Source organism: Schistocerca serialis, chromosome 10, assembly GCF_023864345.2.
Source record: "Schistocerca serialis cubense isolate TAMUIC-IGC-003099 chromosome 10, iqSchSeri2.2, whole genome shotgun sequence".
Classification (NCBI taxonomy): domain Eukaryota; kingdom Metazoa; phylum Arthropoda; class Insecta; order Orthoptera; family Acrididae; genus Schistocerca; species Schistocerca serialis.
In genome coordinates, this window is record NC_064647.1 from 93,859,580 (window position 1) to 93,884,783 (window position 25,204).

At 39.6% G+C, this 25,204-nt stretch overlaps 2 protein-coding genes across 4 annotated transcripts in view; one reads left to right on the forward strand and one right to left on the reverse strand.

Moving 5' to 3' along the window:
• Positions 1-19,822, forward strand: part of LOC126425011 (fasciclin-2) — a 927,523-nt gene extending 907,701 nt beyond the window's left edge. Inside the window, exons 16-17 of one of the 2 annotated variants that reach the window (XM_050087916.1) lie at positions 10,494-10,550; positions 17,843-19,822. In XM_050087916.1, coding sequence (XP_049943873.1) covers positions 10,494-10,550; positions 17,843-17,930 — 145 coding nt within the window. In that variant the 3' untranslated portion in view covers positions 17,931-19,822. The remainder of the gene's footprint in view (positions 1-10,493; positions 10,551-17,842) is intronic. The other variant, XM_050087917.1, reaches the window with a different exon arrangement.
• A 4,724-nt stretch (positions 19,823-24,546) lies between these two features.
• The window catches only part of LOC126425014 (uncharacterized), a 124,506-nt gene continuing 123,848 nt past the window's right edge, over positions 24,547-25,204 (reverse strand). For both annotated transcript variants that reach the window (XM_050087922.1, XM_050087921.1), the window contains exon 9: positions 24,547-25,167. In XM_050087922.1, coding sequence (XP_049943879.1) covers positions 24,895-25,167 — 273 coding nt within the window. In that variant the 3' untranslated portion in view covers positions 24,547-24,894. The remainder of the gene's footprint in view (positions 25,168-25,204) is intronic.

The window sequence follows — 25,204 nt, forward strand, 5'->3', positions numbered from 1 at the left end:
ACTGTCAAGATCCCCGTCATGTAAGGCTGACGCTCGTCTCTTTCGTCACGTGGCTGCCGCTGTGACTGCCTGCCGTATTCTCTTTTGTTTTGCATGACGTTTGGGACGAGCTCTCTTATTTCCCTTTGTAGCTCGGTTGATCTGCTAGGCTTACTAGTAATTTCTCCTTATTGTGAGACTGGTACAGAAATGTGGATTCTTACAGCGGATGTAAGAGTAGACAACGTAATCAGTCGAGAGACGTGGTGATCTGTGTTATTTATTATCGATTTTAGTGGTCTCGATCACAGTATCGTGCAGTGTCAACTAGGTGATAACGAGCTTCAATTGACCAGCAACCATTCTCAGATATACAGAAAGAAACATAAAATTACGTGTCAGTTAATGTGAAAACCTTCTAACAGTATTAAAAAAAAACATGTATTTATAAAAGAATTAAAACGTTAAAAAGAAGTTAAACACCTACCGTGCTTACACTTTAATCAGCACGTAATGGCAGTGTTAGCCACAACAACATCATTACTGAGCAAAGCTAAGCTCTGTGTACTGACTCTACCACCACTCAGCACCCATCTGCCGCGCAGAACCGTTCAGATGCTCGCCCTGGCCATTGTCGGTTTCCGTGACCTCGGAGCTGCCTCGGGTAGCTCCTCAGTCTACCCCACGAGGAGGCTGTTGTGCCTGTTCCAGTCCTGTCACCAGATACTCTGCGTAGCAGTCAGGCGTGCGCTCTGCTCGTAGCTACAGGGGTGGACGTCGTTACTAACAATAAACTTAGTTTCTCAGTGTACAGAGGCTGGTCACAGCATCGCTGTTGGCATATAAAACAATTAGGAAACTGATTGCCGGGCGTGCTTGCCCAAGACCATTGTGGCTTGCCATTTGAATTGTGGTGCACGAGGACACACAGTTACAGCTTCGAGTGACACTTATGAACTGTGGATACAGATACCAAAACACCTGTGTACTTAGTAATTCTGATATATAGGAAATTCACAAAAACAGTGGAAACTCCAAGTAGGAATACCAACAATGTAGGAAAAGACAGATTGTTACTTACCATAAAGAAGACATGTTAAGTCACAGACAGGCATAATTAAAAGACGCTTGCATAAGCTTTCGGGCACACGTGACTGCCATCTCCAGAATCTTGGGCCAGGCTTTGTGGCCCTAGATGCTGGAGTTGGCAGTCGTGTATGCGTGAAGTGTGCTTGCTTGTATTTATGTATTTTGTGTGTCTGTTTTACTGATGAAGGCTGTGGCCGAAAGCTAATGTAAGTGTCTTTTAATTGTGCCCGCCTGCAACTTAATGTATCTTCTTTAAAGTAAGTAGGAATTTGTCTTTTCCTACATTGTTGGAAATTCACAAAACTGTGTCAAGCTTACACAAGAACAGAAACTATCAGACAGCAGCTAATTTAAAACAAAGGGAAAACCAAGGAAAGTAATTTCTATATTTTACATTCTATACTAGCTGAAAAAGACTCACTTCACTTGGTCGATATGCTCACAGAAGTAGCACCAAATGATGTCATTTGAAAGCAAGCATTGTAGCCTCCCATATTTTGTAGAAAATGTTTCAATGTAGGAGTTTCTCCAGTTGTGTAATGAGATAATTCTAGTGGAGGCAGTTCCAGTGGTGCTGATCAAATTTTTCCATTTGTGGTCTTTCTCTACTGAATTTCTTGGCATCACAGAGCTGACGTACTTGGCAAGAACAAAGTGTGCGTTATACTCTACGATCATAACGGAATTCTCTGTGTGCCACTCTGTAATTTCGAATTCTGCTTTGCGCTTCTTGTAAACCAGTGTTTTATTTATGTGTTTGTGAACTTTGTCTTTCACGAATTTCATTCGTTGGAATTTTACTTAGCTCACTTCATAACCTTGTTTCTTTATCAGTTTTTCTCTGTCTGCTTTGCCAATTGTCTCCCTCAATTGCCTTCTCTAATTTCAGATCGTTCTTTGTCTGTTATGTTTTCTCTCGATCTGTTCATTCTCTTCTGTTGTGAAGCTAAACATGCTTCTAGCTCCTCATCTCTTTCATTTCATCACTGTTATTTCTATTCCTTCTTCTCAATTCACTGCTGGCAAGATCTCTGCTTTTACATTTTGGCAACCTGTTAAATGTTAACATTACTTAATACACTAAGATCCCATTTAATACTCTGTTCCACAATGCTAAGCAATTTACTTTTACTTAAATTAACGTAACTATCAACACTCAGTTTTCCTCGACCTGCTTTAATTGATTTCCAAAAGTATGCCGAGACATGTGTCTCTCCGTTCCCTACACTACAGGAGAATGGGACATTCGAAAATACTCTCGAAAATTCTAGAACATTCTTGAATCTTCTGGACAATTCTGTAAAATGTTGGCCAGTTTTGTCCATTTCGGCACTTGATTTCCCGCTGCTTCATTTACTTCCCATAAGAAGACCACTGGTGTGATTCCCTTTTTTGGGCATCTGTATCTTCAAACTTAAGCCCTCTAGTTCCAAACCAAAACCTTCATGGATGTGTTACCAAACCACAACAAGGTGGTTTATTGAGCAATAAAGACATGCATAGACAAATAACACATTTATTACTTATATGGTTATAATAGAGGGAAACATTCCACGTAGGAAATATATATCTAAAAACAAAGATGATGTGACTTACCAAATGAAAGTGCTGGCAGGTCGACAGACACACAAACAAACACAAACATACACACAAAATTCAAGCTTTCGCAACAAACTGTTGCCTCATCAGGAAAGAGGGAAGGAGAGGGAAAGACGAAAGGATGTGGGTTTTAAGGGAGAGGGTAAGGAGTCATTCCAATCCCGGGAGCGGGTGGATATGTGTGTGCGTGCGAGTGTATACCTGTCCTTTTTTCCCCCTAAGGTAAGTCTTTCCGCTCCCGGGATTGGAATGACTCCTTACCCTCTCCCTTAAAACCCACATCCTTTCGTCTTTCCCTCTCCTTCCCTCTTTCCTGATGAAGCAACCGTGGGTTGTGAAAGCTTGAATTTTGTGTGTGTGTTTGTTTGTGTCTCTATCAATATACCAACACTTTCGTTTGGTAAGTTACATCATCTTTGTTTTTAGATATATTTTTCTCAAGTGGAATGTTTCCCTCTATTATATTCATAAGGTAAATTTTATATTTATTAGGATTACTAATTCTATGTACATTTTTGTACTTATCTCCATAAATTCCTGTATAATATTGTGATCAAGACCATTAAAATTTATAACGCCAATAGTAGAGTCGATGAGAGAAGGCTCCTGATGGCTGCCGTGTGCTCTGTGATGCAGCTTCGTGCAGCTACCTTGACCTATTGCAAAACTTGCTTGTGAATGTATCTTTGTGGCAGCATCTCAGAGTCGTTGCAGTTCTGTAGATGACTATTTTTTTCACCTGCAGCCTGTTAGGCTTTGCAGTTGAAAGCTGCCAGCTATCAGGGATCTTCTTTTGCAGCTGTATTGTAGTATTACAGAATTGCCTCAAGGTAATGTACAGCAGGCTATAAATCCAATAGGGGTAAGAGGGCAATGAGGTGAAAGCAGGGTAGGAGACGTTGAGTCGAGCAAATTTTTGCAGGTTGCTGTAAGTAAAAAATGCGCTGTTGTAGAGATGCAGCCATCAAATGGCACCCAGTCGGTGAGAAGTGCCCAGATGTTTATCCAGTAAGTGAATGTGTGTAGGTGCTTCTAACTGTGTGGTTTTGTCTGCCTGCACTGTTACTGTTATTTCTTTGATTATGTCCACTTTGTAGCAATTTTGGAGACATAATTCTTATTCTGCTTCTTTTTCCACTGTTACCTTAGCCCACATTTGTTATTGTACTTATTGCAATGAAAGATCATTCATGCTCTCAGTATGTCAGCAAAAATTAAGACATGTACCCTTTAAATTTTATTATCAATAACACTTCATATTACAGTAACACATGCTGTGCTGTTTTTGCAGCACGATTTATCATCATAATAAACCTAATGTGATTACGGTGGTTCTGTCATAGGTATTTTCGAGGTCGGGCTTTACCAGTAAACAACAGAGAAAATGCGCGTCTAATATAACTATCCACAGTTGCCCTAGTGTTGACTCTTTAGCTGATACTATATTTTTTACCACATCTACACAGATACTTCGCAAGCCACCGTACGGTGCATGATGGAGCGTACCCTGTACCGCTACTTGTCATTGCCTTTCCTGTTCCACTTGGAAATAGAGCGAGGGAAGCCTCCGTACGAGCCCTAATTTCTCGTATCTTATCTTTGTGGTCCTTATGAGCAATGTATGTTGGCGGCAGTAGAATCGCTCGGCAGCTTGAAATGCCAGTTCTCTAAATTTTTTTTATAGTTTTTCTCAAAAAGAATGTCACAATCCCTCCAGGGATTCCAATTTTGAGTTCCCTAAGCATCTCTGTAACACTTAAGTGTTGTTGAAATCTACCGGAAACAAATCTAGCAGCCCCCATTTCTCTATTGGATTGGCAGTATCAGTTAGTGCCATTTGATGGCTGGATGCCCTTCTCCCCCGCCTTTCCCTCCTCCCTCCAGGGAAGGAAAAAGTGTACTCCATCTACCTGCATCTATTGTACAAGCATTGGACCTTTAATACTGGCAACTATTTATTTACAGCTTGTACAAAATATATATTTCAAAGTTTTACTATCCTGCAGAATAGTCACCAGCATTGTTTGTAACCCACTGCCAGCAATGTGAAAGTCGGAGGACACCCTTTGCAGTGCCATTTGAGTTGACAGTTTGAGTGGATTAGTCTGTTCCCTGATGAATCTGTAACAGTTGTGAAACAGATTCCATGAAGTCCTTCTCTCAGTTAGAAATCGAGTTGAACTTACAATGACTTTAGTCAGGGGAATGTGGTGGGTAATGCAGCACTTAGCAACCCCCTCAGTCAAACAAATCAGTAACAGCTTGTGCTGTATGGACATGAGCAGTGTCCTGGAAAATGATGGTCAGATCGTGCAGAAAGTGTTGTCACTTCTGTCTCTAAGCTTATCGTAGGCCGTGTTCCAAAAATGAGCAGCACAGAGAAAGAAGTGACAACACTTTCCGTAGAACCGGGCCATCATTTTACAGGGCAGTAGCTGGGCACAAGCTGTGACTGATTTGTTAGATTGTTGAGGCTGGAAAGTGCTGTACCACAAACCACACTCCCTGGACTTAAGCCCTTGTTACTTCTACTTGATTCCTAAATTGAAGGAAGCACTTCATGGCATTCGTTTCAAAACTGCTACAGAGATTCGCTAGGCAATACATCACTCCACTTGAACTATCAACAAAACTAGTGCTGTAAGGATATCCTACAACTTGCATATCACTGGCAGCGGGATTTACGCAATGCTGGTGTCTACTCTGAACAGTAAAACTCTTGAAACATGTATCTGTTTTGTAAAAGGTGCAAATAAATAGTTGCTACCACTAAAGTTCCATGCCTTGTAAGTCTCATTGTCAAGTGTGATGACGTTTTCTAAATGTTTGCACAGTATGTATCTAAGATGGGACAAGGATACCAGCCCAGTATTTACCTAGATGTATGTGGGAACCACCTAAAAACTACGTTCAGTCCGGCCAGCGCCCTAGCCCTTATCTACATACATACTCTGCAAGCCACCATGTGGTGGTGCCACGTACCATCACCAATCACTTCTTTTCCTATTCCACTCGCATATGGAGTGAGGGCAAAGTGACTATCTATATGCCTCTGTGCACTCCCTAATTTCTCATGTCTTATCTTCGCGATCCTTATGTGAAACGTACATTGGCAGGAGTAGAATTGTTCTTTAGCTAGCTGCAAATGCCATTCTCTAAATTTTCTCAGTAGTATTTCATGAAAAGGACATTTTCTATCCAGGGATTCCTATTTGAGTTCACAAAGCATCTCTGTAACACTCACATGTTGATTGAAGTTGCTGGTAACAGATCCAGCAGCAAGGCAAATTTGATCCAGGAAGCCTGGCTTCCAGGACGCGTGTTTAACTGACACCATTATCGTCAGGTAGTTTAGTTATTAACTGCGCTCTTTGGCATAACAAGCGTTACCTGCGGTTTAAACACATGTACTTCCATGTACTTAACAATGATTGAGTTGCCTCAAAATGGAGGAGCTCTGACCTACAGTTATCTGGAAAATTTTGCTCAATTTAACATCCCCCACTCTTCTCAGTTGACACTTTGTGTGTTCTCGGTGACTCTTTGTGTGTTCTCAGTGGCTCTTTGTGTTAATTTTTGACAAAATCTGAGCTTGCAACCATATCCGTGATTTTTACCATCACGAAAGCAACTTAGTGTCCAAGAAGTAAAGGAATTACACAGGCATAAACAATGTAATAGTGCCAACTGTGACCAGACATTACATCAAAGAGGCGTCCGCCCCAGTAGCTGAGTGGTCAGCGTGACGGATTGCCGTCCTCTGGGCCCAGGTTCGATTCCCGGCTGGGTCGGAGATTTTCTCCGCTCAGGGACTGGGTGTTGTGTTGTGTTCATCATCATTTCATCCCCATCCGGCGTGCAGGTCGCCCAATGTGGCGCCGAATGTAATAAGACCTGCGATATGGCGGCCGGACCTGCCCCGCGAGGGGCCTCCCGGCCAATGACGCCAAACGCTCATCATCATCATCATCATCAAAGAGGCAGAGCACATGCTCAGATTGTTCAAGGTTCCTTTCTGGCATTTGCATGGAGTGATTTAGATAATCACGGAAAACCTAAGTCTGAATGGCCAGACGTGGATTTGAGCTTGCTGTCTTCCTGAATGCAAGTCCAATGTAGTAACTGCTGCATCACCTCGCTCGGTTTGTTTCCATTAAGATGTATCATGCGGGACATAATCCTTTGCAGTCTTTCAGTTATGAGGTGTCCACACCTGTGCACTGCTGATTTAAAATCCTTTATCTCTATTAAACTTTTACATACACATTCCGATTTTAGTAACCTCTTTGATGATTGAGTCCAAGAACCTGGAGGAAGCGATAGAGGCTAAGACAGAGGTAAAGAGGCTAGGAACCACTTACATATTTTGCGCTAGTCCAATATCTAGAAATCTGTAGGTTCCTATGGAAACATGGCACTCAGTATACTGCATTTTTTTCAACAAGATTAAAAATATTTCGTTTGAACTGTTAAAGATGGTACAGGTCTCCAAAAGCCCAGTGTGCATTACACTCCTCACAAATGTGTCATGTGGCATGCCTTATATGGGGCAACTGTTACCACAGTAAATGAGAGAGGCAAGGAACAGCGGTACACTCGAATTGAGCAAATCAGCAGTCACTGAGCGCTGCCTTCATGTAATTGTGAAATAAAATACGATGAGACAAGTATCACGCTACAGACGCCAAGTTTCCGGGACAGTGTAATTAGGGCTCTATTAAATAAAGCTGTCAGAAGTTTAAACGAGGCTTAGGGTCTTTCTCTTAATTTATTAAGACCTTGGCATTCAAAACACCCAACAGAGAGGGAAACACTAAGAGAATGTGCATTTCAAGGAATATAAGTGTGGAGTCTGAAAAACAAAGGCCATAGAGGACGTTTGAGAGACGACCTCAAAAACAGCTGTAATTAGCAGTGCAAGACCTGTTGTGACTGACAATTTTCACAAACACAACTTTTATTTATGTAAGTTTACAAGGTTGATGACTGAACAACAAAAGAAGGTAACAATAACGATGCCAGTAAAAGTCTCTTAAAGCTCACTCCTAATTTTCCGCAAAGGTTCGTGGTAACACACACACAGCAGTAAAAGTCCAATTCAGAGATGAAGACATAATCTTCAGCGGTCAAAGTTCACGAGGTCAGCATCTGGAGTGAACTGAACTTTGGAGCTGGTTCTAGCCCCTAAATAGCTCTCTCCAGCCAATCAGGTTTTGGCATAGTAATACTTCCTGGAGGCCGTGGGACGAGCTCCCCCTGCAGGAAGTAGTGCTCGGAATGTCTGTTTCCATTATCTTGTATGTAAATAGCTGGTGTTTACCATGGTGCTTTTGGTACGCCTTGGACATAGACAGCCCTGTCCTCTATGGTGTAATATGGGTTGCTAGCCCTCAGGGGCTACCTTGACTCCAGCATAACAAGACCAACAATACTTCATAGTCTGGTTGGAGACCTGGCAGCGAGTATATGTAACAGCACAACTTGCAGTACCTTAAGAAGATGACTGGGTCGGTCGTTGAAATATTGTGTGGAATTCAAACTTGGCTGGACAGCCTGAAGTGTACCGCGAGTCCCAGTGTTGGAAGTGTAGCTAGAATCTGTGTTTGCTCAAACAAGATTTTGTGCTTATTCATTTGGCTGTATTTGGCAACAGCATAGTTTTCGGTGCTCGGATGTTCTGCTGATGTTGGATATAGCACTGGGAAATGGTCTGAACTGACTGCCCCACACAGTTACTGTCACATTTGTGTGACTATCCATCACGTCATTTCAGAGTCCTAGCTGTTTACAATATTCCATGTGAATACAGCTCACAGGATATAATGAAAACAATTTCGGCAGTTTTTTATGCACTGGCAGAGGAATGGACATCGCTAGCCAAGGACATACAGAAACATATCTTGAGGTGGAAGTGCAATTCATAGATAAAGCTATAATGAAAGGCAAGCTAAATGGTTGCTATATGTTTTAGATGTCCCAGTTGCTATTCATTGGTTCCAAAATGGAGTAGATGGATTGATAGTTTTCTTTGATAGGTAAAGTACTGTAATCATCTTGGGTTGTTGTTGTTTTATCTATAATCTGAGTTATGTCCAGTCTGCTTGTATTCGTGTTATGATTTGTCTTCAGTTTTATATACCACAAAGACAATTTTTCACACTTTTTTGTATAATGATTCACACAATATCAATTTCAGATACGTTTAGTAAGCTTTTTATGATATAGTGTTGCATGAATTCTTAAATTTTAATAATTGTCAGTATTGTTGTTATGTAATTAACAGTAGTAACCAGAGTATTTTGTATGGTGAGGTAAGAACATTTCAATTCTAGTGCATTCTGTTGGTTACGGAATGTAGTAGCTAGATTCTATTTCAGAACTTGTGATGAGCTTTGTTCCATGCTTTATATTGTATGATATGGAAGGTTTAGTCGGCTGAAATTAATGGTATCTTCTAAATGCGTAAAAGGTCATTCTTTTATAATTCAAAGCCACAATTTGTGTCCCCCCCTTTTCATATTTTTGTTCCCTCTCATTAACAGTACTGCATATTTCAATTATCTGAAGCTGATGCATGAAATTGATGATCTTATGAAAATTATATTTATTTATACCTTGGTGTATCCATATTTATACTCGTAATGTGTGTATGTATTGAAGTCTTCCTACCTGATCCACACCTGGCATTTCAGTTATCTTGGACAACTGCCATGCATTAAAGCAGAAGCTAAATCACCAGGTTTTTGAAACAGATGTTAAGAGTTAGCAGTAATGAGATTAGGGAGACACGTGTAGGTTTCAGTCAGCCAGTGATAACTTCGCCCTCTGATTTCTGCTTCACAATGTCTGCTTCCTTCACATCATAACTCTCAACTTTGCTAACTCACTCCATTTGATAATATTGCAGTCCAAAAGCTCAAGAATTTAGTTTCTCTCCCTCAGACTGTAAGAAAAATTACCGTAGGTGAGTACGGCACATTTTGATGTGGTTGTTGTTTGGTGCTTTGGCTTTTGCTTTTTTAAAAAGCTGCAGTAGTCGCAATTTCCGTGTTACCTTATGTTAATATATCTAAAAACAAAGATGATGTAACTTACCAAATGAAAGCATTGGTATGTTGATAGACACACAAACAAACACAAACACACACGCAAAATTCAAGCTTTCGCAACCCACGGTTGCTTCATCAGGAAGGAGGGAAGGAGAGGGAAAGACGAAAGGATGTGGGTTTTAAGGGAGAGGGTAAGGAGTCATTCCAATCCTGGGAGTGGGAAGACTTACCTTAGGGGGAAAAAAGGACAAGTATACACTGGCGCGCACACCACACATATCCATTCCGCACATATACAGACACGTCTTTCCCTCTTTCCTGATGAAGCAACCATGGGCTGCGAAAGGTTGAATTTTGCGTGTGTGTTTGTGTGTCTATCAACATACCAACACTTTCGTTTGGTAGGTTACATCATCTTTGTTTTTAGATATATTTTTCCTACGTAGAACGTTACTTTATATTAATTTTGTTTCATCCTGTTAAATTTATGTGATATTCCTCTTAACTTTTAGAATTTTGAAGAATGGTCTGTTTTCAGTTTTGAATGGTTATGGCAGTGATTTTAGTAATTTATATTGTGTTTAAATTTGTGGAGGTCAATGGTACTGGTTTAGCTGTGCAGTACATTTCAGGTGCATGGTTTTATGTGTGTTCTTGTATTACTGAACTTCTTTAGCTTCCCTTTTATAGGCTGACATCAACTATTTTAAAACTTGTTGGGGATGCTTATAATGAATGTGGCTATGTGTACTGAATAGTTGCGCTTGTTTTTGACAGTGAGGAGAAAGAGCCACTGAGGGATGGGAAAGAACCAGTTCCTATCATAAAAGAAAGGTAAGTGTGGAATGCTATGAACATAACTATTAGCATAACATGGGGTGAAGGGAAAGTGATTCTAGTTTTGTCACCCACACAAAAATCCAGTAAATAGCATTGGCATATGGTTAACCCAGTCACTGCAAATGAACCAATCTTGTTTGCTAACTCAGCATAGTGAAAAGTCAGTCCTCTGTGGAGTACAGGGTGACCTACAGGAAATGGACAGTTTTTAATGGACAATAGTAACTTGATTCCTAAGGAAAAAAAAACTTTATTTATACAGATTCAAAGGTTTCACCATCTATTTGATTTACACTATCATTTACAAAACATTGTGTCGCCCAACTGGTGGCCAGTCCCTCGAATACTATTTGTTGGAGTTGATTGTAACTCGGACCAACAGGTGTTGGTCAGTCAAACGCACCTCTTCTTTAATGGCAGCTTTCAACTCTATTATACTTTGGGGTTTGTTAATATAGATACACTTTTTCAAGTACCTCCCACAAGAAAGTTACAAGTGGATGCATCACCAAAACGAGGAGTGACAAGTTCAGGGAGAATGTCCTGCACAACTGCCGTAAATGCCTTTGCAGTGTGGCACCATACTATTGAAAATAAACACTGCTCATGTTTAACTACCATCTGTAAAATTCTGGCAGAAAGAACAGGATCAGCACATGTACATAATGTTTGGAGTTTGCTGTTACACTGTCCTCAAGAAAATCAGGCCCAGTTAAACTGACAGCATGTGTGACACACCACAGAGTTACGCACGGGGAGTGAAGCGATCTTTCATGAACTACTCAAGGCTGTTCAGGGGCCCAAAAGCGATAGTCCTGTTTGTTAACAAACATTTAAGTGGAAATGTGCCTCACCATTCTTAAAACCATTGCATTTGGATTATCTTCAAAGATCACTTGCATATATACTGCAAAGTTTTCTTCTCGATGGTGGTCCCTTTGTTTGATTTACTGAACCAACAGCATTTTGAATCCAAAGTGACATCTTTCTCACAGTTTATCTGTAGACAGAGAGCATGTCGATGCGTGGATCACCCTGGACTTCAGTGTGATTGCCTCTCACACTTTGGTGATGTTTTCAGGTGTCCTCACTTTTCATTGAAACCTGATAGCTTTCTCTTAATAATGCTTCCTGTTATTCCGAAAGCTCTAACCAATTGTAGGATTGTATTGTGAATCTGAGCAGTGCCAATAAAATGGCAATGAAATGTCTGTCATGTCGCACCGAAAGACACACCATTTATGACAGAGGTATCATATGTGAACACATGATGCTTTATCGTCCACGGTTCCATCATTAATACAATGATGGACAGTTGCAATTGCAAAGTGAATTATGTATACTTTGTCTCCCTTCCACCACTAACAACAGTGGATTAGCCAATTTACAAATGTCCATGTCTTGTAGGTCACCTTGCGTAAATAATGGAAGGAATAAAAATACGAACTCACCATATAGTTGAGGAATTTAGGGATATAAACAAGACTGGAAATCTGGAAATGTAGCGAAGAATTTTCAGAGCTAACTAGTGTAGAACAAACACACACACACACACACACACACACACACACACACACACACACACACACACACCTATACTGCCTGTATAATCTGTAGTCATTGACTCTGAGAAAAGTAATCCCGAGGAATGACATTGTATGAAAGATTAGCTATGTCTTTGGTGTCGCTTATCTGCCTTTTGATGACAACATGTGGAATGTAAAGTGAACTGTTACCTTTCTTCCTTCCATTGTCTGTCAACAACGTTAAAAATGTGCAACTGGAGAGTTTTTGTAACTTAATAAGAGCAGCAGTAGTAAATCCAATGTCACACGGAGCAGTTTTCGCGGCAAGTTTGCTTGACAGCACACACAACTCGTCTGACGTGCAGCAAGGATGGTAAGCTCACGTGCTGGAGGTGCCACACGGTGTAAGGTCTGCGGCAAGTTAGGTTGCCAAATGTGTGTTGCGAGTGCAGATTATCAGAAGGACTTTGTGTTATTAGCATTTGGTGTCAATGTAGATTAATGAGCAAACAGAAAGGATAAAGTCATTGTCAAGCACCTGCATAAAAATGAAATACGCGGGGAAGAGTTGTGCTCCGTATGCTTCATGGCAAATTGAAATGACTGTTGTTTTTTCTGTGCTAATGAGAGCTGTGTGTTAAACAAGTCCCATAGACAGGAAAGCTCACAAATGGATAAATTCTTAGAATCGGTGTAAAAGCATGTTACCAACCGCTTGTAAATATAACATTGAAAATAATCAATTCTTGACAATAGAATGTAATTAGAGAGATAAAAAATCTACCCAGCGAGTGGCAGCAAGAGAACACACAATTAAGAAACATTTTTAGGTATGGAAGGTTTTGGAGTGGCTCCTTCTTTTGGTACAAGAATTTAACGAGAAGGAAGAGGGGTGAAGAGAAAGAGGTACAGTTGGGAAAGTCGTCCAGAACTCCGGCTCATGGGAGACTTGCCAGATGGGATGAATCTTTCCTTCTAATTGTGAGGCTAAATATGTATTCCATCAATGTAGAACCATGTCACATGGTATGGGAAGTATTGGCAGAATGTAAGTAATTTACGAGTGAAAGTAACAACCTACAGATGCATCCAGTTAGTTAATATAATGTAATTGGATAGATAGAAAGTCTACGTGCCAAGTGGTGGTTGGCGAAAACACACATAGAAAAGGTCTTTCTTTCTCATCCCGCCTGGAAAGTCTCCCCTGACTCGGGGTTCTGGGTGGCTGTTCCAAACACTGCCCTTCTTCCTAAACATCTACAGTCCTCTTCCTTCCCATTCAGCCCTTCTGCCAGGAGCCACTGGCTCCAAAACCTTGCATATGCAAAACCATTTTTGTGTGTGTGTTCTCCTGCTGCTTGGCTAGTAGATTTTTTTTATCCATCCAATTACATTATAGTGTCAACAGCATGCAAAAGAAGGGATCAATTAATTGGTCCTATCTACTGATACAATGGTGGGTGTCTAGTTACTGTAATGTAAGGAATAACTTTAGGAAAGATAGAACGATCTGCAATGCAATAATGTAGACAGATCGGAGACAATGTAAAGCATTGTTTGAGGAAACGAAGAGACTAACAAAGAACAGAGATAAATGGAAAAGAGCTGCTGCCAACCAGTCTGCAGATTGAGAATTAGGAAGAAGGGTAGCATATTTCACTACAATTCAATATTGTAAGAATCTTGTCAATGATTTTAACTTGTGAATAATTTAAGACTAAAGGTAACAACTTACTGAACAGTACAGGCATTGACAAAAAGCATCCACCAGCTTTCTGACTCCTCTGGTCCCATCCCACAAATCCAACATTACTTTCAATACCTACTCAAAATCCTTAGGTCCATCCCAGAATTTTTCTTCCAAATCTATCTCCCTCTCCTCATCCCAGCACTGTCCACGTGCTTCCCAAAATCCATAAACCCAACAATCCTAGACACCCCAATGTAGCTGCTTACCATGCTACCACTGAAAGAATCTTACCTTTCCTCTGTTTTGCCCAACAGTCCCCTTCCAATCCACTCCTCCATGTGACCATCTCACTGTAGCCAGTGCCACACCACAATCCTATCCTGTGCCCCTGCCGCCTCACTCCAAGGTGCCAGCCAGCCTTCCACTTTCTACCTTTGTGCACACCACCTGACACTACCCCTCATTCCAGCCAACCTACAGCACTACTGGCTCGGCACTGTATACAGGTGTGCACGCGTTTGTATGTGTACCCTACCTTGCAGGACTCGTCCTGAAGCTAACAATGAATTCACAATATGAGGTAATTGGATAGATAAAAAATCTACTCATCAAGCAGCAGCAAAACACATTTAAAAAAAGGTTTTACTTATGCAAGCTTTCAGAGCTGGTGGCTGCTCCTTCAGGCAGAAGAGTTGAATGGAAAGAAAGAGGGGTGAACGGAAAGGAACTGGAGTGGTTTAGGAAAAGGGGTAGTGTTCAGAAAAGTCACCAGAACCATGGGTCAGGGAGACTTACCAGACAGGATGAGAAGGAAAGACCTTCTTTATACACATGTTCTGCTGCCACTTGGTGGATAAATTTTTATCTATCCAATTACATTATACTAACAATGTTTTCGGTCTCATCTGTGTATCTGTCAACAACCTGGTTATCAGTAACTTGTTACTTTCATTTGTAAATTATTTACATTCTGCCAAAACTTTCCATACCATGTTGTAACGTGTGACGGTTCTACATTAATGGTAGACGCATTTGTCCTCTCAATTAGTCATTTCCAGTCAGTGTCTTCCACACTCGCACTTGCTGAACATTGACCAGCTAGCCTGCTGGTTCTCTAGCCCACATTGTTCACTGCTACAGCCCATGTACTGCATTGTAGTACTCCTTACAGCTGGCTGCAATATCCTGAGGCTCAAAGGGTACTGTATAATTCCGGATGAGTTGATGGATTATTACATTGTATCAGCAATTCCATCTGACAAGAATGCAGTGTTCTTAATTTCATCAACATACATTTGATTTGTGCTGGTTGGAAGTTAAGAAGTATTACTAGAAGAATGAGTTCACAGTAAAGGTATCTTGTAATTTTTACTGGTGTCACACTCTCTCTTTCAATCTTGAATACTTCCTCAGTACATTCTGTAACTGTTTGGAGCTAACAAAATGCAACAAATAACACTACAGTGAAGCATGTCAGCTCGAATATGCGTTGAAACTGCTGTCAACCTGACCCTGCACCATTAAGAGTTTAAATACAAGGCTTTGTAGGCAGACCAGGAACATAGCAGTAATGGTGACAGGCTGGCCCGAAAGTGACTGACTCTGTGAGCTGAGGAAGTGGGGTCAGGTCGCAGTTTGGCAACTCAGCCAGGCTAGCCCGTATACCGTACATGCCGGGGCGAGATGTGCTGAAATTGGCACCGTGCAAGACCCTTCTCATGAAATGTGCCGCACTCTAAAGACCTTCAGCACAGATGTTTGCTGTAATAATTGCGAGTTTTCATAACATATTAGCACAGTGTTCTCTATGTGCATCAATTAATACAATATTCTACTGTGGGGCCATCTATGATAATGCAAAGGAATGGTGAGATTAAGTCCAATTGTGTGTGTGTCTAGTGTGGCCACACTTCCAAATTGTGACATCGTATGTGGACAGTACTCCCGATCAGTCAGCACAGAAGAATCGTACAAGGAAAATAGCTTACGAAAAACTGACACTACCTGTGGACAAATGAGAGTAGCTGTAAACTACACCTGCTCCAGAGAAGTCACGTGAACTGTCAAGTAAACTTAGCGAGACATCTTACTCAGTGTGACATAGGCTCCATAGCAGTGAGGGGGGGATGATAAATTGACAGAAATGGTCTAAAATAAAAGCACTTCATGTTACCTGTATCATCAACAGCTGGACTACACTAATCAATAAGAGTGTGGTAATCGTGCTTACATAAATTTCTGTGTGGGCTTGCATTATTTATCACATAAATTTAATTAATGTGTAATAAATATTCCATGTATGTACATTAAATGGTCACTTTGTTTTGTGCTGTGCTTGTTCTGACCAAACCCAACATTTTGAAACTTTCAGTGACAGTGTGGCTCAGTGGGTGTCATACCACAAAATCAGATGTACAATTCTCAGACAGATGTAGGATTTTTTTCTGTCATTTATCACATTTGTTTCCTTCGACAGTTTGTTAATGTGAAGAATTCAGAGTTACAGTGTAGCTCATAGTCCATACAAAACTGTAGGTTGGCAGTTCAGGAACAGAGCAGTTCAATATAAGGGCATAGCATCCCCTTCAAACAGGCTGAGGACAGTTTTATATTAGGGTGACAAACTACTTAAGAAAATAATGTGTGTAGCACAACCAAATTAATTTTTGAACAAAAATACCTCAAATCATAAAACATACGCACTCTTTCACTCCCACCACTACAGATGCAACACCGTCAATTCAGTGGTAGTTCTGCAGTGGTGGAATGAAGCACAGCAATTGTACTATGACATGAGGATGTCCAAATGATTGGTTTGCCTGACTATCTTCAAAATAATCCATCACTGTATGTCTATAACTGGACTGAAACATCATTTCCAGAATTTGCCTACATATTCCTCAAAGATCTGACATCAAGTGGCCATTTGTCGGTACACACCCATTGCCATTAATTTTCAAAGATATTGGCCATGCAATTTCTGTTAAGGGACAGCTGTCCTGAATGCAGAGGTTTGTTTGAACACCACAGTGCTGTCCTCAGTGCAAAGGTTTGTTTGAACACCATTGTGCTTTACTAAGTACAGTTGTACTGGATGTGGAATTTCCTTTCTCTGACAAGCCCAGGTAACGTTGACTGAAGTGCAGTGGAACTTACGCAATTTTCACATTAACAAATCATTGCCAAATATGGAAGATAGGGGAGGACCCACTGAGGATTGACGTCTGGACGTTTGAAGTTACCCACTGAGCTACAGAGCCATTGTTACAATATTTAATCTACAAAGATGTTTTATGAATACACTGAAGACAGGATTTGTCAGACTTGCTGAGGGACAGTGTTTTCAGGGAAATTCATTTGACACTGAGCTTCCACTTTGCTTCTGTCCAAAGGTGTCTGATTAGCCAACCAATCTAGCAGTTCCACCCAAATTCTTAGAACAACATTCCAATAGCTCTTATCTTGCGGTGATACTGTGAAAGTTCGAATCAACTATCACCACAGTAATGAAATCATGCTGTACTGTAAACAATTTTTTGTAAACCACTATATCAGTTTTACCATTGACTGACTGATGAGTCCAACCTAAAATAACGAAAGCAGTACTATCCACAAAACATAATTCACCTCAGTAATTTAGGGTAAATAACATCAGCTCCACACATGCCTATCAGAGTTCCAAATTGTTTACTGTGACTCATCAGTTGACAAAACCTGCTTCCACAGATAAATTGTGGCATTGTTTGCATCACTCTCAATTAAGTCCCAGATTCATTCTTCTCATAAGCCACTCCTTGATAGCAGCACAACCATGAAACAATCTCATTGCTGTCTAAGGAATGGAAGTCTTTGCTGATATCTGATTCCTACACAATATTCTAAACACCTACGGGTCGTTGCCACAATTATTGACTGGGGTGCGGCAGGCGGCATCATCATTTGGAGCACATTGAGTGTGGTAGCTGAAGGTTCTTGACCACAGTGTTGCTCACATTGTACTACACTTTCTCTGAACAAACTAATGTATTTTTAAATTTCCTGCAATGTATAAAGTACAAAATTTGTCACAGCAGAGTGAAGAGGGAGACAGCTGTGGATTTTGATGTCAAGAAATCTGTTTCGAGAACGAGCTTCGTGGGAAAGGATTCTGCAGTCTAAAAAGCAGCTGTCCCAAGTATCGGTGGCATCAAGTGCAGCTCCCCGTGTGCCGACAGTATTAGTAGTGAAAGGGACATCACAAAATAAGGGTGGACCACATTTTAATTTTTTCACACTTGTTGCCTTTGCTCCTGCAACTAGCAAGAAACTGTGACACTGAATAATATGTTTCTGTGTATCCTGGCCACCTGCCAATCCCAGATGTGGCTGCAGCTTTGAAAGTGTGATACACAGTTTATTATTATATGAACAGTGTATATTTATTGTGTCTGTCTTACCAACAATTAAAGTTGGTAAATATTGCTTTAAGACTGTTAACTGTATACACTGCATGTTTTATTGATAATGGGCAGTGCTTTGATGTTTAAATATGTATTCTCATATGTTAGAAAACCATGGATATTTCTCCAGTTGTTTCTGTCTGAAGTGCCATTGCTAATTAATCATTAAAACTTTTCTCTACTAATGAAATATGGCTCAGGCTGTATAACTTTTACTGAGAAGTTGGACTGTACTGAGTCCAGCATTTGTCTTTTTAATGTTGTCAAGGAATCATCATGGCTGCAAAGAATTGTAATTGCAGCCCTGCTTTAGAGGTTTCTTAAATATGTAAAAGTGTTTGAGGTTGTAAAAGAGTAAAATTTGTGTGTGCCAGTACATCCTGAGGTACTTGATCAGTAAACTGAACTGCTTAATGCTACAGGATATGTTTTAAGAAATTTGTGGTAAACAAGATTTTCACCAAATGTTACTTGTACTAGCAGTTTAATGTTGTGAAGTGTTTTATACAGCTTCTAATGCGGCAATGTGTCATATTTTTTGGAGTAAAAGTTTCAGCTTAAGTGTATGTGAAATTTCAGCCATTGTTTGGGAAATCCATAAATGTCTTTCATGTATCTAATATAAATTTACTGCCAAATTTAGACCATTTTGTAGTGATATCGATAGGTATTAATGCTATTTTGTGATCCTTTTACAGACGAATGTAGTCACTCTAGTATATTGGACCTGGTTCCGTGTCACTTAACTGCATTATGGCCATATTTCTTCTTCAATTTGAATGGAGATTTAAAGTGTCAGTATTTTGCTTGCTGTTAAAACAGATCATGAAGTACGTGCAAAAGCAAACGTACTACACCAATCTGAAACAAAATCCTTTTGTCTGAATTCTCTACTCTGGTTGTTTTATTACTGGGTATCAAATAATGATTGCAGTGATGTTATTTTGTGCAATGGAGCCAACATAGTGGCTGCTTAGGCAGAAGTGTCTTAAAGCCACATTTGTGGTGACTGCTCTTTGCAGAACTGTAGGTTAGGCTTCACAAGTGCAATTGATGGTAATGGCTTTGCTACTGATGAGGAATCTGTACAAATATATATAAATGTGTAATAATCCGTGTATGTTGGAAATGCCTGTTGTGTGTTTAGTGTAAATGACTTTCATAGCAAGGACTGCATGTTACTTAAATTACTCTGGATTATGAGTTGACTTTTTATTCACTCTGTATGACCCGTACGTTTCTTTCTACCTACCGTGCTACAACAAAAACAGGAAACAACATAATTCACCCATCCCATTTGTTTCGAAGTTTATCTTGGAAGAAAAGCAAACAGCCATTTGGAGTACCTGCAACTGAATGTCTGATAGGTCAGTTCATGTTCAAATTCTGCCTTCACAGTAACTGAATAGTTTTTTATAAATCTGGAACTGTATTGTATGAAGACTGGAATATATGACTTTATTTATCACTAAATTGTGAATTAGTACATGATCGTTCTATGTGAAGCAAAAGCTTATATTTTTTTAAGGCAGCTTTTTGTAAACTAAATTTTTGGCTTATGTGTGTATTGAAGAGTGCATTGTAATTAAAACCATACATATGTAACCCTAACAGATTGATTTTCTTACTCCATTTTACTGAAATTCCTCAGCTTTTATTTCACTTAACAGTACGAAATAGTAAAACACAATTCAGAAATTTTTCACAGGATGCGCAAATCTGAATACAGTACACAGACGTAAGTAAAATACAAAATAGTACAACTTGCTTTCAGGTTGTAAGTACCTAAGGAATGAAAAGTTGGAGAAGGTACTTTACACTGAGGTGACAAAAGTCATGGGTTAGTGATATGCAGTAGTATTGCATACACAAGGTATAAAAGGCCAATGCATTGGCAGAGCAGTCAGTTGTACTCATGCAATTCGTGTGAAGAGGTTGATGGGAATTAATTCTTTGAACACGGGAATGGTAGTTGGAGCTAAACACAAGGACATGCCGCTGCGAAAATCGTTAGGGAACTCCAAGTTCCACACTGCCGAGATTGTGCGAAGACCAAATTTCAAGCATTACCTCTGACCAAAGACAACACAGTGGCAGACGGACTTCGCTTAACAACATTTGCACAGCATTGTCAGTGTTAACAGACAAGCAACACTGGGTGAAATAACTACAGAAATCAATTAAGGACGTGCGACAGAAGTATCCATTAAGACAGTGGGAAAAAATTTGGTGTTAATGGGCTATCGGAGCAGATGAGCACAAATGGCTTTGCTAACAGCACACCATTGCCTGAAGTGCCTCTCCTCGGCTCGTGACCATATCGGTTGGACACTAGACGACAGGAAAACTGTTGCTTCATCAGGTGAGTCCTGATTTCAGTTGGTAAGAGCTGATGGTACCGTTTGAGCATAGCACAGATCTCACAAATCTATGGATCCATGTTGTCGACAAGGCAATGAAAGCTGGTGATGGCTCCATAATGCTGTGGGCTGTGTTTACATGGAATGGAGGGAGTCCTCTGCTCCAACTGAACCAATCTCTGACTGGAAATGGTTATGTTCTGCTATTTGGAGACCATTTGCAGTCATCCATGTTCCCAAACAACAACGGAATTTTTAAGGATAACAGTGTGCCATGTCACTGGGCCACAATTGAAAGTCTGAAGAACATTCCGGACAATTTTATTGAATGATGTGGCCACCCAGATAGCCCGACACGAATCCCATCGAACATTTAAAGGACATAACTGAGAGGTCAGTTCGTGTGGCTGTAGAGTTCAGCAGGAGACTTCCAGCAACTTGTTGAGAACATGCCACGTCAAGATGCTGCACTACACTGGGCAAAAACAGGTCCAACAGTATTAAAAGGTGTGCCATGACTTTTGTCACCTCAGTGTAACATTCCATCAATTACAATGTTACTAAAGGCTTAGTGAGTTAGACTTCGTTTGTTCCAAAAAAAGACAAATGTAAATGTATCACCTACAATTTTTATTTCTATACTCATTTAAAGGAGATCTATAAATATAATCTATGTGATGTTAATGAAGAAGCAATTTCCTTTTCTTATTCATTCACATACACTGTATTAAAAACTACATCAAAGACACTCAAATATAAATATCAAATTAATATTTTTTTATAAAAATAATCTAGTACATGTCCATGCACAGTTCTAATATTGTAATTCACTGTGTACACAAGGATGCAACTACGATGCCTATATATCGACACAAAGTAAGCAATATGAAAATTATTGTCTTATCACACGAACCACGTATGGTATTAGTTGGCCACAGTTTAAAATTACATAATTTTAAGTATTTCAGGTGAGTGGTCACTTGCCATCTAAGATCATATTTTTCCTCCTCACCACTGTCTGTTACTGTAAACATACAGTTCATCAACACAAGGTGCAGAATGAAATAAAAACTATATATATTCATCACTGCCCATCTTAAATGGTATTAAAATGATAAATAGAACTCTTTAAGGATGTGAGAAGTTGATCAGCATTTGAATTATTTCCAAAAAATGTTGAACATACTTTACAAATTTGTTTTTGTCTACTCAAAAGAGATTTCTTCTTAGTAACAGTTATAACTTTCATCTAATCCTTGGGTTCTGTTATTTTTTCAAAATATACTAGTGTGACATAGAAAAACCAACTAGAACATAACCCAAATGAAACAACAAGTTTACTGTTAGCATTCACTGTTTATTTATATCCACAATGTGTTTTAAAGGTTCTAACCTTCACCATTAGTTATATTTACATGTGTAGTATCACGTGTGTGTGCTGTGTGACGATTTTGGGGTAACTGTCTCCAGTGAACAAAGGCTCCTTTCACATCATTAAACATCGCATGTAAACTGTCATCTTTTGTGATGAAAGAAAGCTTACAGGTGATGTGTTATGATAGTGAAAGGAGCCTATGACTACTGGAGACAGTGCCTCAAATTACCACAAAATCATAACACAATCAATACGTGTGATACTGCCAATGATAAATTCACCTGGTGTTGAAGGTTAAAACTATCGAAAAATGTGTATATAAATAAAAAAGTGACTGATAACAGTAAACATGTTTCATTCAATATCAGTAATAGTCATGGTAAAGCCTAATCTAAAATATTTGCACTTGTAGAAAATACTCATAATAATAATAATAATAATAATAATAAAAAGTGTGTGCCAAATCTTATGGGACTTAACTGCTAAGGTCATCAGTCCCTAAGTTTACACACTACTTAACCTAAATTATCCTAAGGACAAACACACACACACACACACACACACACACACACCCATGCCCGAGGGAGGACTCGAACCTCCGCCGGGACCAGCCGCACAGTCCATGACAGCAGCGCCTTAGACCGCTCGGCTAATCCCATACAGTAACCTAGTCAGCCTACAAAATAAATTGCACTTCTAGTTAACATGATTTTCTTACAATATCTTAAGATTTCAGCCATTTTGAACACGTCTCACTTTTCTCTTAACCAATTAATAATTGTACTCAATGGAAAATGAAAAATACTTAATAGAACCTTTTGAATAATCCAAAATACAAATGACTTGGGCAGATCTTTGATCTACACCATACAGTTTACTCTGTTAATATGAACAGGTGGAACTTTCTTTTTACACATCAACTCTCAATCATTTACACCTACCCTAAGCTGTCCCCTGATCTCTCAAACCAGTGGTAGCTACCTTTTGCACTTTTACTTTGTTGTCCAGTGGGGACGGGCTCGTGCTCTACTTCAAATTTAATTTTCGCCTTATAAATTCAACATGTCTGTCGAAACAATTACAGCCGTCTCTTTTTCAGCTATATGTCTCGGTTTATTGAGCTATTGTTTTGAGTCAATACCAGTGGGGGGAGACATATCTGGGATGAGAGCTTACATGCACCGATTAAGGTAGTTCAGCGCATTTTAATACTGCTGATCCACCCATATGTGCTTCTAATTAGATGCATCATAAAAATGGGCTGGACAGTCAGAGCAGTTCCACCAATAAGCTTTGACTGTGTCTAGGATTCATTTGCTAGACGATTCCAAAAAAATACAGAACCATTTGTGGCTCACAGTAAGTATACTAGTTACTAGTGTAGGTTTGCACAGACTGTTTTGCTTCGCATTTTGCAATTTTAGTTCAGGGCCATCAGGTACAATTTCCCACTAAATTTTAATGAACTGAACAAATAAAGCACTGAATTTTTATACTGCTGTCTTATGGAACGAGTGATTTGGTTAGGGCCCGTTTCGTGTGGCCGGACTTGTTAACGAAGTGTACAAACTGTCTCTCTTATTTTACATTAAGGATAAATATAAACAGTAATTAACTTTGAATGAAAAGCAACATAATTTTAAAATTCAGGTAAAAAGTTAATTTGAAAAAAATACCTCATTGGAAGGTCATTGCATGGGCTCCAATTTCTTAAAGCAGTAAGGTGCACTTCAAAAAAGAATTCACTTCAAAGATTTACAAGTGCTGACGAGTACGAAATATTTTGAACTTTAAGAAGAGGTGGACTGCTGTTTGTGACCCCAATTTCTGATTTGTGAAAACAGTATTGTCCCAAATGGTAATTGTTGCAAGTTTGGTGTTCTGGTTGCCTCATCACACTTATGTCAAGGAGGATTTAATTTCAGATAACAATGCATGCTCATGCAGACTCACCAATTCATCTCTTCCATCAGTCAAGAAATATGAAGGCACTGTATCTCCTAGCTTATTTTATTTACATCAAAACTGCTCCTATCACAGTTTCAGTAATTGATCACATGGTTGAGATTTATTTTGCATACTATAAATTTGTGTGTAAGAGAATCAAAGCAAAGTCCTATTTACTTCAAAATTTAGAAAGAAGGCAAATTACTTTAAAAATTACACACTCATTCCTGCTCTGAATGACAATTAGTTTAATCTCTAGGAATCAGTCTTATACGCTAAACTACCAAGATACTTCTGTTAGAACAGAAAAATAAGAGATTATTAACAACTGCAGTAAACAATAGTTTGGGAACTTATGTTTCACTTTAATGCTATTTAGACGAAAGATAAAAAATATAGTTATTTGTGGTGTATATTTATCTTTACAGTGTTGTAACATTTGAACATTTTAGAATGTTGTTGATGCAGAAGAAAAATTAGTCAAGTATTCTGAACTCTCACATTTTAAAGCAGATACACGAGAACACAGGACAAGTCAATTCTGAGAAGCAAATATATATAAAACAGTGATGCAGGCTTACATATCAACAGTTCAGAACAATACTATCTTAATTGCCACTTAAGCAGAAAATGGGAGTTTCGATATCTCAGTATTAAAGTACAAAAAATTCTGTAATTAATATATTCTTTACGTACCATACAATGTAACAAAATTAACAACTACATGCATTTGTGCAATAACACCAACTCAAAAAGTATTAAAAATGCACTTCAGCTGATTTGATCCAAGGGCATGGTTCTGCGAGCTGACATCCTAATCATTCCTGCTAAAGACATATTTATGTATAATATATTTATGACCTCTGTATATAGCTGATATATGACGTCAAGTCATTGGGAATGGACAGCAAAAGAACATCACCACATGCTAAAGGTAAGGAAAAATTGTACTCAGATCTTTTGAAAATGTGACACAATCCCATTTGCTGTGACGTTAAAACTCAAGCTATAGAGCCCGTGTCCCTGTTGTGGCTGCGCAGACTGTACTCTGAGCTGGGCTGCAGGGCTTTCTGTTCAGAATCACTCCTTGCCTGACGAACTTTCCTTGTCGGTGTCTGTCGCCGCGGCGGCTGTGGCGTCTGCGGTGCCTGGCTCTGTGGAGTCGGGGACGATACTTGAGTTTTTAGTGGTTCTATTCGCACAACGGCCTTCTTTACCTCCGTACTGCTGCGTGTTTCACGCTCTGGTGTGTAAAAATCTCTTCTTGTCAATGGCTGCAAGAAAAAGTAAGGTATTACTGCCAATTCCTAA